The sequence below is a fragment of the Nyctibius grandis genome, chromosome 33 (assembly GCF_013368605.1).
Source record: "Nyctibius grandis isolate bNycGra1 chromosome 33, bNycGra1.pri, whole genome shotgun sequence".
Lineage (NCBI taxonomy): Eukaryota > Metazoa > Chordata > Aves > Nyctibiiformes > Nyctibiidae > Nyctibius > Nyctibius grandis.
Genome location: NC_090690.1, coordinates 632,699 through 646,184, shown reverse-complemented (window position 1 = coordinate 646,184; position 13,486 = coordinate 632,699). Strand labels below are relative to the sequence as shown.

Below are 13,486 nucleotides of genomic sequence, written 5' to 3'. Positions count from 1 at the left end.
CCCCGGAGATGATTTGGGTCCTACCTGCCATCCGGCAACAGCCCCGCTGCTCCCCGGGACGGCCCCGCTCCATCGCCCGGGCTGCTCTCCTCCACCACGGGCAAGAAAAAGCCCCTCGTGTTCGCTCCAGCGATGCGCAGTCAGACGGAGGTGCCGGTGGGACCAGGAGGCAGCCAGAAGCTGCACCATCCCCTTCCCGAGCGTTTACCGGGGAATCCCCGCCGCAGCAGCGTTCCCACTCGCCGACCGGTGCTGCAGCCCCACGTGGGTGCGATTCCTGGGGCCCCGCTGCAGGTCTGCCCCCGGGCTGGGCTTCACCCGCCCGCTCCCCACACGCCTGCACATGGAGGGAGGAAAAAATCAGGGGGGTTTGAAATCCCTGAGCCGCTGCCGGGAGCTCCCAGCCCCACAGCCTGGAGCTCGTGCCAAACGCACACCGAGCACCGACGGGTCACCCTCCGGCACGGCGCATCACCCCCAGCCCCCCTGCAGCCCCCCTGCGACGTGGCCAGAGGGTCCCGGCCAGGGGACACAGCCCTGGGGTGGCACAGAGACCCCCCCCCACCACACACGAGCCAGGACCGCTGTTATCCCAGCCCCGAGCAGCCGCTGCCGGGCACGAGGCCTCGGCACAAGGACGCGCCGTTGTTTGGGAGAAGAACCGAAACAGCCGGGGCAGAGCCACCCCTTCGGCTCCGGGCTGGGGGGCTGGAGTGGCGCAGCCCCCCCTGTGCCCCTCAGGAGGGGACAACCGGACACACACACTGTGCCACAGGGCACAAGGTGAGCACCCCGGGCAGCCGGTCCCTGGAGCGGCACGCCGAGACCCGCAGCCTGCTGGGAAGCTGTGCCAGAGGCACCCAGGACCCTCGGGAGGGTCTGGTTAATTGGGACCCCCCCGGACCCTCACCAGCTCCTGACATGGCCTCAGGACGTCCCTCGGGGTCCCACGCCAGTGCCGTGCCACAGTGCTGCCCGCTGCGCCCGCCGAGCCTGCGAGGAGAAGGGACTGCAGCCCAACCGTGGCACCGGGGACGGCACTGGGAGCAGCAGCGGTGCCGCAGGCATCGGGGACAGGATTGGGGTCCCAGCACCTACCTGGGGCACTGGGAAGGTGCCTCTCTGCCAGGGCAGGAGGGCACGGCTGGTCTGGCTGGCTGAGCCCACACGTGCTCTGGCACCGCTCCCCTGCTCGGGGCAGGATGAGGCCCCGGCCGCGGCTTGGACGTGCCTGGACCCTCAGCTGGCGATGCCAAACCGGGCGCTGCCGAGCCGGGTGTGCGGGGGGCAAGGGGGGTGTGTGGCAGCAGCTCGCACGCCAGCGAGGGGACACCCGGGCAGATGGCACAGCCCCGCTCTGGGACGGGCACCCAGCACCCTCCCACCCATGTCCCGCGTGGTGCGGGAGGCAGGAGAGAAAACGCTGGGGGAGGAAAAACAGCCACAACCCCCCGCAGCCCCCCGACCCCACGAAACGCCCCCCACGTGCCCACGCAGAGTCACCACCGGCTCCGTTTGCAGCTTTGAGTTAAAACTGTACACCCGGGCGCTCCCCGTGCGGGTATTTACAGCTGGTTACAAACGTACCCCCCCAGCCCAGCCCCGTTGGAGAAAATCCCCTTTTCTGAGCCCAATTCACACCGTGGTGGCCGGAGCGAGAGGGGGGAGGCTGTGTCCCCCCAGGGAGGGGGCTCTGTCGGGGTGACCCCATCCCTCCCACCGCGGGGACCCCGCGGCACGGCCGGGGGAGCCAGGGGCACCCCCCGCTCCAAGGCTGCCTTTGTTTCTCTTTGGGGAGCGCAGACAAACCCGCAGCCCCCCCGCAGAGGTCACGCACCGAGCCGGCGATAAGACAAGGGGCTCAAACGCAGCAAAACCCCGTCCCAGCCCCTTCCCCTGGCAGCGGCCGGGGGGGTCCTGCAGCAGGAGCCCCTGAGAACAGGCTGGACACACCGTGGGGCTGTGGGAAAGGGGGTCGGGGAGCTGCCGGGGTTGGAGTTGGGCAGACCCCGCTCCTGCCCCAGTGCCCCCCATCACCCCCTGCCCACGCGTGCCGGCTCCCCGCATCCACCTGCATCCCTGGAGACCCTGGCCCACACTGAGACCCCCCTGAGAGGGCACGGGGGGGGCTGGGGGCTGCCCACCCCCAGCAGCTCCCCCGGGACAGAGAGAGGGGTCAGGACGGTGCCGGTGCGGGGGCTCGGCCGGGGGAGTTGGCCGCGGGAGGGTGCGAGGTCACGGCGGCTGGGGGGGAGCGTGGAGGGTGGTGCCGATGGCGCAGTCGGCCGGCTGCGAGGGACAGACAGACGGCAGGCAGTGAGGTGGGGGGGGCTCAGGAAGACCCCAGTGCAAACCGCCCCCCCCCAAAAACTACCTCCTCATTTCTTACCTGGCGTCGGAAGAGCCTCTGCAGGAGGCTGCGCCTGGGGGGCTCGGGCAGCTGCCTCCAGTCCAGGTCGGGGGAGCGGGTCCCGCCGGGTCCAAACACGTTGAGGTCCTTGAAGCACTCGGTCTCGATCATCTGGGGGGGTCGGGTCACCGGGGGCACGGGCACAGGCAGTCCCCGTGGCACGGCAGGACCCCCCCGTACCTCGTTCTGCCAGGGGATGGAGACGCTGCCGGTGGCGAACTTGGCGTAGAAGTCGCTGTCGGCTTGGTCCAGGTTGACGCCCTTGACCGTGGAGAACTGCTCGATGTCCAGCACGTCCTTGCAGTACACGGCGCGGGGCTGCGGGAGCCCGGAGGAAGAGGAGCAGCCGCTCCCCTCGCCCCGCAGTGCCCAGGCTGGAGCCCCCCAGGTGGCTGGCAAAGGGTGATGCCCAGGCAAGGACCCTCCTGACACGGGTGGCCCTGACAGCCCCGACCTCGCAGGGATGCTCGGTGGCCGCAGCCACTGCACCAAAGCCGACCCGCGGCGGAGCCACCCTGGCTCCCACCGAGGCCCCAGGGCAAAGGGGTAACGGGGTTCCCAGTGGGACCCGCTCCTGCACCCATCCTGTGCTGGGGCAAAGCAAAACCCGTCCCACGTACCGAGCGGCGCGGCACACGCGGGGGGGTGTTACACCAGCACCGCTGCTGGCAGCAAAACCCCGGGGCGGGCAGGAGCTCGTCACCCCAGGGTCCCCGTCACCAGCCGGTGCGTGGTGAGACGGCAACGATGCCTGTCGAGGTGCAGACCCCACTGCCCCCGCCCCGGTCGGCTGCTCTGAGCTCCCGATGCCAAACCTGTCCCTCCCGGCGAGGGCACCGGCACCTCTCTGGCCCCGGCACATGAGCCGCCCCCACGATGCCTCCAGCGCTGCTGGAAGCAACTGGGATGGGGGTAAGGAAACCTTCCACAGACCGGGATTTCCTGCTACTGGCAGGGCTCAAACTGGGGCGGCGGCACCGCCGACACCACCCCGGCTCCACCGGCGAGGCCGTGTTTTTCCTGGCAGTGCCCGTTTCGCTCGGGCCTGCACCGAGCCGTCCTGGCACCAGCAAAGTTTTGCTTGCATGAGCCCATGCCAGGCACGTCCCGCTGGCACGGACAGATGGGGCGGCTCTCAGCCAGCCCGCGGCGTCCCCACACACACACCACTTGGGACATGGCACCCACATCACTCATAAATCCTCTGCCCCACGTCGCTGCGGCCGCAGGGCGGGTGGGATGGACGGACGGACGCGCCCCACAGCAGCGGGTACAGCGGCGGGGCAGCCGTCCCCTCCCGGGGGCTCTGCGGTGCCAACTGGGATGACAGAGGGGTCCCGGGGTGCCCATGGGGGGTAAGTGGGGTGACCCGGGCCGAGGGTGCCCGTTGGGAGGGGGGTGCAGGGAGGGTGTGCAGGGAGGGGAGCCGGGATGCAGCGTGGGAACGGGGACCGGGACCGGGATGGGGACCGGGATGGGGACAGGGACCGGGGGCGCGGTACCTTCGCGGGCCTTCAGCAGGACGGTGTTGGCCACGATCTTCTCGAGCTCCATGGCCGGGGGGGGCGGAGCAGCCCCGCCGCCCGCACACCGTGCCCGGCGCGGGGCGGGCCGGGCGCTCCCGCCGCCACCGGCCGCCTCCGGGAGTGCGTCACCGCCGTGACGTCACGGGCCGCCCCCTGGCGTCACGGGCTTATGTAAGGGGCAGCGGGGTCCCCCCGGGCCGGGCAGCACCAGCGCCTCGCAACCCCCGCGGGGATGGGGGCACCGACCCCCAGCAGCCTTCATCCTCCTCCTCCTCCCGCAGCTCCCAGCGCCGCGGGGCTGAGCCCGGGGACGGGACCCCCCCGCGGGCATCGCCGCCCCCCCGAGCAAAGGGGCGGCACAACGGCGAAACCGAAAAAGCCGGCGGCGGTTCCGCAGCCGCCCCCCGGCCCCATAAAGCCCCTTTTTTTGGTTAAAGCCAGAAATCGCGTTTCCTTGCTCACACCCCCAACCCCCCCCAGCCCCGTCGAGCCACCACACCCGGGAAGGGGCCTTTTCTCCCCAAAAGCGAGCGGCCCCCACGGCGGGGTGCAGGGAAACGCGTTCCTGGGCTGCCCGAGGGCAAGGGGGGGCCCAGCCCCGTCCGTGGTGGCCGTTTGCTCCCCGGGGCTCCCCCAGAGCCGTCCGTACGCGGCAGGGCTCGTCCTGCAACGAAACGAGCCGCTTTGGAAGAGCAAACCCACCCGCGGGGACCCCCCCTGCCCCCCCGGCACAGGCGCTTCCCCCAGAGCGCGTTTCACATCGCGGGGAACTGAACTGGCAGGGGTTTCCTTGGCTCTTCCCTGCCTGCACGCAGGAGGCTCCCGCAGCCTGGCAGCTGCCCAACCCCAACCCAACCGCTGCCACCGCCGCGGCGCAGGACGCCCAATGCCGTCACCCAACGCCCCGAACAGCACCAGGGTGCCAAGGGCTCTCCTACCTGCCGCCACGCCAGCTCCTGCAAAGCACCGAGGCGAGGAGACGCTGCCGGAGGGGCTGCCGGGTGCCTCAGGGCCAGCCCAGCTGTGGCGGCTCTTGGTCAGCAGGTAATTAGCACCAGCAGGTAATTAGTGGGCTCAGCTGCAGGGGAGCAGCCGCAGCCTGGCTGGGGGGAGCCACAGCCCTTGTCAGGGTGTGGGGGGTACCCAGGTCCTGCTCCCCATCCCGGACGGAGGGATCTCACCACATCCTTGAGCTTTTCCTCCAGCGAGCCCACCCCGCGGCAGGACCAAGGGTCCCGTTTCCCCCCGGCACAGCGCCAAGAGTTGGCACGAGGGTGGTCGTCCTGAGAGGGGAAGGCGTCAGGTCCCGAACACAGGCAAAACCGTCATGGTTGAGATCACGGATTTATTTACACGTCAAGGAAAACTCTCACCCAGAGTCATGTGAGGAGGAAAAAGCAAACAAACCCAAAGGACCACGCAATCTGCCTCCTGAACACAAACGCTCGCGCTCCCCAGCACGCCTGGCCGCCCCGACGGGCAGCCGAACGCCTCCTCTCCTCCTCCTCCACGAGGAGAAACTAAAGGCATGATTGTTTAACAGTTATCTGCGCCACAGAAAACACAATCTGAAAATAAAAACCGCCTTTCCAAAGGGATCTGCCCCCACGCGGGCGCATCACGGAGCACCCGCCGCTCTGCCGCGGAGGACAGGTCCGAGGGGCAGCACGTCTAGTACTCGTCCAGGGTGTCTGCCCGCGGCACCGAGAGGCCCCGCTCCTTCAGCGCCTGCACTTTCAGCTTCTCCGACTCCTGCTTGGCCTGCTGCTCCACCCGCTGCTCCTCCAGGATCTCCTCGATGGAGACCTGCTGCAGAGGCGTGTCGCTCTCCTTCTCCAGGTCCTGCAAGAGAAACCCCCCGTTCAGCACCGCCGGGCCGAGACACACGGCTCTGCTCACGGGATGCTCCGGGCACCGCTCTGCCCGTGGGCCCACGCCGTGGCCTTGGGCTTCAGTGACATCCGAGCGCTTCCTACAAGCGCCTGGCCAGGCTCTGTGCTCCCGGGGCATCACACGGCGTGCTCCATCCTCTGGGCTTCCCAGCTCGAAGGCAGCCCGGGGGTTTGGTCCTGTAGACGCTCGGGTTCTCCCTGGGTCACAGTCACAGATTTGCACGTGCAGGACAGTCTCCTCCGGGCGAGCCCTGCAGGCCCCGGGACCACGGTGAGCCCCCACGCGTCTTCCACGAGTCCCACCAGAAAGCAGAGGCGATGCAGAACAGAGGTGCTGGAGGCACCCTGATGGGTGGGGATGTGGGTGGGGACACCCAGGACGCCCAGGACAGCTGTCCTTGGGAGGGGGCTCCCGGGGAGCAGCGGGCTGAGCTCAGCCCAAAGGGCCGAAGCAAACAGTGAGCGAGACAGCGCTGGACTCCTCCTGACCCATCCCAGAGGGTGTCCCCGGTGCCGAGCCAGCAGGGAGGTGACAGCCTCAGCCTTGGAGTCCCGTCACCACAAACACCCCAGCCCCGTCCCAGCCCGCAGCAGGCAGAAGGAGCCGCGTACTTACTATTTCTCCCAGCAGAACAACGTTCTCGCCTCTCACAACAAAGATGCCTCGAGGGATGTCCCCATACTTCTTGCCCACGTGGATGCGCTCCACAGTCTGGTGCAACACCAAGTTTGCTGCAGCGATCAAGAGAAAGAGAAAATAATCCCCATTTCGTCGTGTTTTCTGGCTATAAAGAGCGTCTCATCCCCCCCAGGCAGAAAACCCAAAGCAGCGACGGCACCTTCACAGCCCGGACCCCCGGGGCCTGAGCGCACCCAAGCACCGCGTGCCGACGAGGAGACGACGGCATCGTTGGTGCTGCAGGTTCTGGGCAAGGACCAAGGCAACTGGCCCTGAGCACAAACATCTCCCGGGCTGTTTCTGCCCCAAGGGATGCCAGAGCAAAGATGCTGGACGTGGGCAGGAGCGGGGAAGCGCCTGGTTGTGGAAGCAGCCTCCATGAAGCACCAACCCCGGGGGCACACGCAGGCGGGCGTTTAATCCACAACACAAACACGCTCTGGAAACGCAACCTGTGATCACGCCACTACACACAACTGAACCCATCTCTGTTAAAGCTCACGTTGTTTTTAGCCAAGGAACCGCGCTCTCCCGCAGCACCCAGCAGGGACCAGGGACCCCTCACCAAACCCAAACTCCCTCTTTCCCACTAAGGCACCGTTTGGGAAGGGAGCATCGCCCAGCTCCTGCGCACGGCGGGGCTCTCCTCCTCCTGCCCCCGCAGCCCCCGCACACGGGGGGTATGTCCCGGGCCTCCCGCAGCCCCCCAGCAGCCCCCCCCCGCGCAGACCTACCGAACTGGTCGATGCTGCGCAGGTACCCGATGAGCGTCCGGCCGTCCCGCAGCAGGACCAGGTGCTTCTCTGCGGGAGAGGGAGAGCGGGAGAGGGGGGGGGGGGTCAGCCACGGCCACGCGTGGGCATCAACACCCCGCCCAAACACACAGCGTGGGGACGGCAGCGCTGTGCGGGGACGCCTCCCGCAGCAGCCCCGCGCGGGACCGGTGTCCACGGGGTGGGGGGGCGGCTCCCCTGCGGAAAGAGGGGGTCCGACCGCCCCACGGGGGGCAGCGCCCGCAGGGAACGGGGGCTCCGGCCGCCCCACGGGGGGCAGGTCCCTGCGGAAAGACGGGAGTCCGCACCCGCCCACCCCGGGGAGCAGCCGCCCCCGGGGGCCGGTGCCCTCGGGGAAGCGCGGCCCCGGCGCACTCACTGTCGATGTCCTGGATGAGGCTGGCCGTGCCGGGCATGTAGTTCATGGTGCCGCCGCGCCGACCCCAGCGGAAGCGCCGCCATGCGCCGGTGCCGCCGCCACCGCCCCGGAACCGCCCCGCCGCCGGGCGGGGCCCGCCCTGGCGCTGCCCTTTTAAGCGGCGCCGGCCGTGCGCGCGGGGCGGCCGTTGATTGGCCGGCGCCGGCGGGGGCCCGGCCGCCGATTGGCGGCGGCCATTGGGCGGTGAGACGGGGCGTGGCGGCGGCCATGGAGCCCCGCGGCCGCGCCGCCGAGCCGGGCCCGCCGCGGCCCCCCGGGTCCCCCCGCCCGCCCGCGGCGGCGCAGGTAACGGCGGGGGCGGCGGGGGGCCGGGCCGGCGGGGGAGCGCGGCCGCCCCGATCCCGGCTGGGGCTGGGGCCCGCCCGCTGCCCGGCCCCGGGGCGGGGGCAGCCGCGATCTCCGTTCCCTCGGCCCGCGGCGGGGCCGGGGCAGAGCCCGGCGGGGCGGGGCCCTCGGTGCGGGCTGCCCGCGGAGGAGGGCAGGGCGGAGCGGGCAGGGGGTGGCGGGCAGCGCTGCAGCCCTCGGCGCCGCTCCCCCCGCGGCCACGCAGCCGATTCCCACCATCCCGCCGTCACCGGGACGGTCCCGCCGGTGCGGGTCACTCCCCCGGTGCGGGCCAGCCCTGCGCGGCCGTTCCCTGGTCCCCCCCAACAGACACCCGACCCCGGTGGCAGGGAAGCGGCCCCGGGCCGGGCCGTGCCGTGCCGTCTGGGTCTTTAAGCCCATCTCTCCCCTCCTCAAGTCAGATTTATTTATTTCTCTCATCTCTCATATCCTGGTTTCCAAAAGGATCTTTTTTGCATTAAAAATCCGCTCTCCTCCCCCGTGGGGTTTGGGCAGGTGTTTAACGGGAGAAAAATACATAAACCGACGAACGTGGTGAAGTTTTACCTTCCTGTCCCGTTCAAGGTGACATTTCTAGGGCGCGGATTTTAATGCGGAGATCACCGGGGAAATGCCACCGTCCTGGGTCCGGCCGCTGCCGAGGTGGCTGCTGAGAGCTGGGCAGGACGTGGCCCGGTCCCGGCTCACCGACAGCCACAACGGGCTCTTCCCCGGTGTGAGCGTGGGGCCTGAGGATCCGGTCCCTGCCGCGTCCCCTCCGTCACGCACGGCAGACTAGAGGTGCCGGCCGTGGGCGCGGTGGGTTTGTACGACAGACCCCGCCAGCGCGGGAAAAAAGCATCGCTGGTCCCGCTGTGCCCCGGCCCCGTGACTTGCTCTTCCCACATCTATTATTTATTGTTTTTATTGCAGCAGTAGCTTTTTTTAGGGGACGTTGCACAAATCCTGTGTGAAGAGAAAGGCTTTGCTCTTTCCAAAGAGCTTGTCTGCTGTCCAGACATAACCGCGGTTCGTTTTAATCCTACGGGACACGTGGGCTTGATCCGGCTCTTTCATAAACCCGCAGGTGATACAATCTCTCCTCCGTGAAACAGTTTATGGGCAAAAAACTGCTTTGCCCAAAGCCACAGGGAGCCATCCCGCAACCCTGACGCTTAGCTGTTGCCTGGGTGGTGAGGTGGAAGCTCACGCTCAATATATGTTGGTTACTTGAATGTATTCAGACAAATCCCCACAAACGTTCTGGACATACAGACCTTCATACGACGAGGTCTCAAACCCGCCCGCTCCTGCGGCTCGGTGGTACCCCCTCCCTTCCCACCTCCAGACAAATCTGTTCCCCTGTAACGCCCCGTCTTTGTCCCTGACAGCGCCTGTCGCCCTGAGCGTGCTGCGAGGGCGGTGGGACAAAGCGTGAGGCACACGGGCATTTATTGGCCAACAAAAAGCCACGTCAGAGCAGGAAAACCTAAAACTGGGGCAAATCAGCGCGGGGACGAAGGAACCCCGAGTTAAACGCTGCGGGAGGGGCCAGTCCTCTCTCCCCAGGCTGCTGCTGGGCCAGACCGGAGCCCCCCTGCCCCGCGTCCGCAGCCCATCACCCTTCCTCTGCTCTTCCCTCCTCCCCAGGCGATGGATTCCCCGTACGCCAACGGAGCCTACAGCCCCCCATACCCTCCGGCTCCCGGCGCTGCCCCGCACTACGCCGGCCTGCCGCAGACACGGGGGTACTACTGCCCCGGGCCCCCGCCGGCCCCCTACCCCGCGGAGTCGCCCGCTCCCCCCTGGAGCTACGCCCCGCCGGACTGCCCCGCCGAGGGCTCCTCTCTCAGGAGGCAGCAGGTCCCTGGCTACTCCCCACCTCAGGTAAGAGGCCGGGCACCGGCCAGAGCCCTTCCCAGCCCCGGTGTCGGTGCAGCTGCCGGGCTGGCGGTTCCCAGGGCACAAGAAGTTGTTTTATGGGGCCGCAGCGGAGGGGAAGCCCGCAGTGCCTCCTCCGATGGACTCGTGGGTCCTAACGGCTGTTGTGCCTCCAGCAGCTCACCCTGACTGGTTTTATTCTTATAAAAACTGGTGGTTGCCCCGTTCTTCAGAGACTCCAGGCTTGTGGGCTGGGAGGGCAGGGATGGGGCAGCAAGCGGCTGTTCCCAGGGCTGTCTGGAGGGAGCGGTGCTCGCAGTGACTGTTCCCCCCTCTTCTTGCAGACCCCGGGAATGCCCATCCCGCAGTATCCGTACGGAGACAGCAACCCAGGGGTCACGCCGCAGCCCAGAGCCCCGGAGGACACGTGGGCTCCCCCCACCGCCTACGGGGTGCAGCCGCGGTACGCGTGGCCCCCCGCGCCGGCGCACGGGAACCCCTTCGATTCGCACCCGTCGTGCGCTGGCGGCGGAGCTCCTCCCCACCCTCCCGCGTGGGACTCGAAGGTACAGCTGATGCTCCGGCAGCGCAGCCTGTGCTGGGTCCCGGCTGCAGCCAGACCTCCTGGATCATACAGCTCCCCTCGAAGGCTGCCTCTGCCTCCTGGGAGTGCCCCTTTCTCTGGGCAGAGTTAGTTTAGGCAGAAACAAAGCAGCAGGATCCAGGGTACTGCCAGCAAACTCTCCTACTTGCATACAGAAAACCCAAATCCACGGCTGTAACTCCAGAAAGGTGCTGGAGACACCAGACGTCCCCAGGGCAGGTCTCAGAATGGGTCAGACCTCATCTGTCTTGGCCAGCAAGTGCTCGTTCTGGGCACAGGCATCCTCTGCTGAGGGGTCTTTTAGGCAGAAAAATACAAGGAAATGATGCATTTGGTGGGGTCTGTTCATCTCGGCTTCCTCTGGGCTTGATCAGGAGCCCAGAGACTCTCCAGAGGTTTGGTCCCCAGGCAGCCGCCCTGATGGGGGATGTGTGGATGCGGGGTGGGGGCTGCTGTCACCTGGGCACGGTTCAGGAGTGTCCTACCTGCAGAGAAGCGTCTTCTCCAGAATATCCCCATGGGACCGTGCTGAAATCTGTCCAGCATCTCCCCTGTTGGTGGGTAACAAGTGTCCAGGGGCTCACGTGCCTCTTGCCGGGGATCTGCTCTTTGGTGGCCAGGGACTGGAGCGCGGGTCCCCTGTCCCTCTTTGGGACTTAACCCGGGTTAGTGCAATATTAAAAACCTGGCTGTAAGGGAAATCCACTTAAAGGTGTTTTTTTGTCGTTTTCCTTCTGACCGTAGGATGCTGCTTACGACAAAGCTGAGCAAAGCACAAACCAACACACCTACTACCCCGACGTCAATCACCAGCACCCTGGGGCGAGGAGTGACCCCCCGGCAGCCGCCCCGCTCAGCACCAGGCCCCCCCCCACCCCCAAGGTGCAGTACAGCGCGCAGCCCCACATCTACGCCAGCGCGTCGCGGAAGCTCTTGGCTGGGAACCAGGAGGCTGGCGTTAAATCTGGCGACCAGCCTCCCCCAAATTCCACAGCCATCCAGCCAGAGATTCAGAGAATCCTCCGCGTTATGGGGGAGGCTGAACAGCTGGAGGAAGAGGTGGATGAATTTGTAGGAAAAAAGACAGATAAATCCTACCGGCTTCTGGAGGAGATGTTGACCAAGCTGCTGTTGGAACTGGATTCCATCGAGACTGGAGGCCAGGACGGTGTTCGGCAGGCCAGGAAAGAGTCCGTCCACAGGATTCAGGCCATACTGGAAAAACTGGAAAGAAAGGGGTTGTGAAAGCACGTCAGCCACGACACACAGCCTGTTGTTGAGGTTCCAAAGAGTTTTAGTTCCGTTAAATCTCAGCCCGTTCTGCTACGCACTATTGACAATGGAAGAGCAATAAGCCCCGAGTTAAACAAACAAACAAAACAAAACCACCAAAAATAAAAAAACCCAACCCAGAAGCCCAGCCCCAACAAATAACTTGGCAACGGACAAACGAAGAGAGCTCTGAAGCAACAAATGGAACTGTTTGTTTGTTCCAGGCTTTGGACAAGCAGCAGCCCCCCAGGGACATCCGCTGTCGAGGTCTCCCTGGGGATCCTCATCCTCTTCATCAGCAGGAAGAAAATCACTGTACAAAGTTCCCCAAAGCAGCCCCGGTCTGTGGGTGCCTCCTGCAGCCACAGCAGCTCCTTAAACAGCTGGGACACTGGTCAGACGTGGTCACAACGGCGCCACAAACCGAGACTCGGGGCTTGTCAGTCACTGTGTGTGTTCAGCTTCAGCTTCCTCGCCATAAAACCCGTGTGTCGTCGCGGGGTGTCGTTTGGTTTCGGTGCACTCAAGGAGCTGCGCTGAAGCGCTGCAGAAAGGGACCAGGCTGGCAGCCCAGCCAACGCGAGCGATGTCACGTTGTGCTGCTCCTCCTCTCATGCAGAGCTGGCCCGTGGTGTCCCCGTGGACACAGGAACGCAGCCTGGAAACCCCAGCTCTGCCACGGAGAGGGACGGGTATGAGCAGAGGAACCTGTCAGAGCAGAGCAGCCTTCAGGATGCTGCGAAACGCTTTCCAGGTCACTTGGGTAAAAATCCACTTTTTAATTGTGACATCCTCCCACGTACTGCAAGGTTTGTGTTCCACTGCAACGCCCTGCCCATGGCACGACGGAGAGGCAGGGAATGGCTCAGCCCACTGTTCACCTTCTGGTGACAACACGTGACGTGAATCATTACTGTGTGCGACGAGATAATAAACCCTGACAACTTTTAAATGTTGTTTTGTAATCAAGGCGCCTCAAAGTCTCTTTTCTTTAAAAAGAAGTTGTGGGCAAGGTTGTGTAACCACAGCACCAGCCAGGCTGTCTCCGAGGTCAGGGATAAATGCAGCAGGTTGCCTCTGAGAGTGCTTGTCTAGGGGTGCCCTGGGGTACAGTGGCCCCTCACCGCCTCCCAAGGAGCCTTCAGCCGTGGCTCTAAGGCCGGTGGCCGTGTTTTGGAAGGGGTCTGGAAGGGGGTCTTGGCGTGCCCGAGGCTGGGAGTGCCCTGACCGTGTGTGTGACTGACGGCCAGCCCGTGTCCTGAAGGCACCCGGCAGGTCCCACACCGGTCCCAGCCGGGGCTGCGTGCGCAGGACTGACCTTTGCAGCTCGTGGATGTGTCCGTGGTCCCGTGTGACGGTCAGCCCACAAAAACGGCCCCGTCTGGGTGATCCAGGAGAGAGCTGAGTGTCCTGGGACAGGTAAACGCTTGGCTGCTGTTTGTTCCATCCTCTTGTCAGGCAGAGAGCAGTCAGGCCGAGCTTCAGATACGGCACGAAATTTGACTTCCGAGGATCCGTGGCTGTACGGGGCGATAAAGCAGGTCACAATAAACAGTGATGCCCTGTTAGTACACTGTACAGAAAGCAACGACCCAGCCCCACTGAATGCCGCCTTTCTCTCTCTGATACAGGCAGCAGTGTCAGCAGCAGCGCCAGGAATTAATCTGTGCTTTGGGTTTGTTTCTC

General features: G+C 65.8%; 2 protein-coding genes across 3 annotated transcripts; one reads left to right on the top strand and one right to left on the bottom strand.

Annotated features, from left to right (window-relative positions):
- Window positions 1-5,267: 5,267 nt before the first annotated feature.
- Window positions 5,268-7,771, bottom strand: LSM1 (LSM1 homolog, mRNA degradation associated). The gene is made up of 4 exons (XM_068421511.1): window positions 7,660-7,771; window positions 7,242-7,310; window positions 6,445-6,560; window positions 5,268-5,778 (listed from the first exon to the last, which is right to left on the bottom strand). The coding sequence occupies exons 1-4, from the start codon at window positions 7,703-7,705 to the stop codon at window positions 5,608-5,610; spliced, it is 402 nt and encodes a 133-aa protein (XP_068277612.1). The 5' UTR covers window positions 7,706-7,771; the 3' UTR covers window positions 5,268-5,607.
- Window positions 7,772-7,926: 155 nt separating this feature from the next.
- BAG4 (BAG cochaperone 4) lies at window positions 7,927-12,765 on the top strand. 2 transcript variants are annotated; one of them, XM_068421461.1, is made up of 5 exons: window positions 7,957-8,004; window positions 8,977-9,130; window positions 9,694-9,930; window positions 10,269-10,490; window positions 11,273-12,765. In XM_068421461.1, the coding sequence occupies exons 3-5, from the start codon at window positions 9,697-9,699 to the stop codon at window positions 11,771-11,773; spliced, it is 957 nt and encodes a 318-aa protein (XP_068277562.1). In that variant the 5' UTR covers window positions 7,957-8,004; window positions 8,977-9,130; window positions 9,694-9,696; the 3' UTR covers window positions 11,774-12,765. The 2 variants fall into 2 exon arrangements, with proteins under 2 accessions (XP_068277561.1, XP_068277562.1); XM_068421460.1 differs by lacking the exon at window positions 8,977-9,130 and having other exon boundaries at window positions 7,927-8,004.
- The last annotated feature ends 721 nt before the right edge of the window (window positions 12,766-13,486 follow it).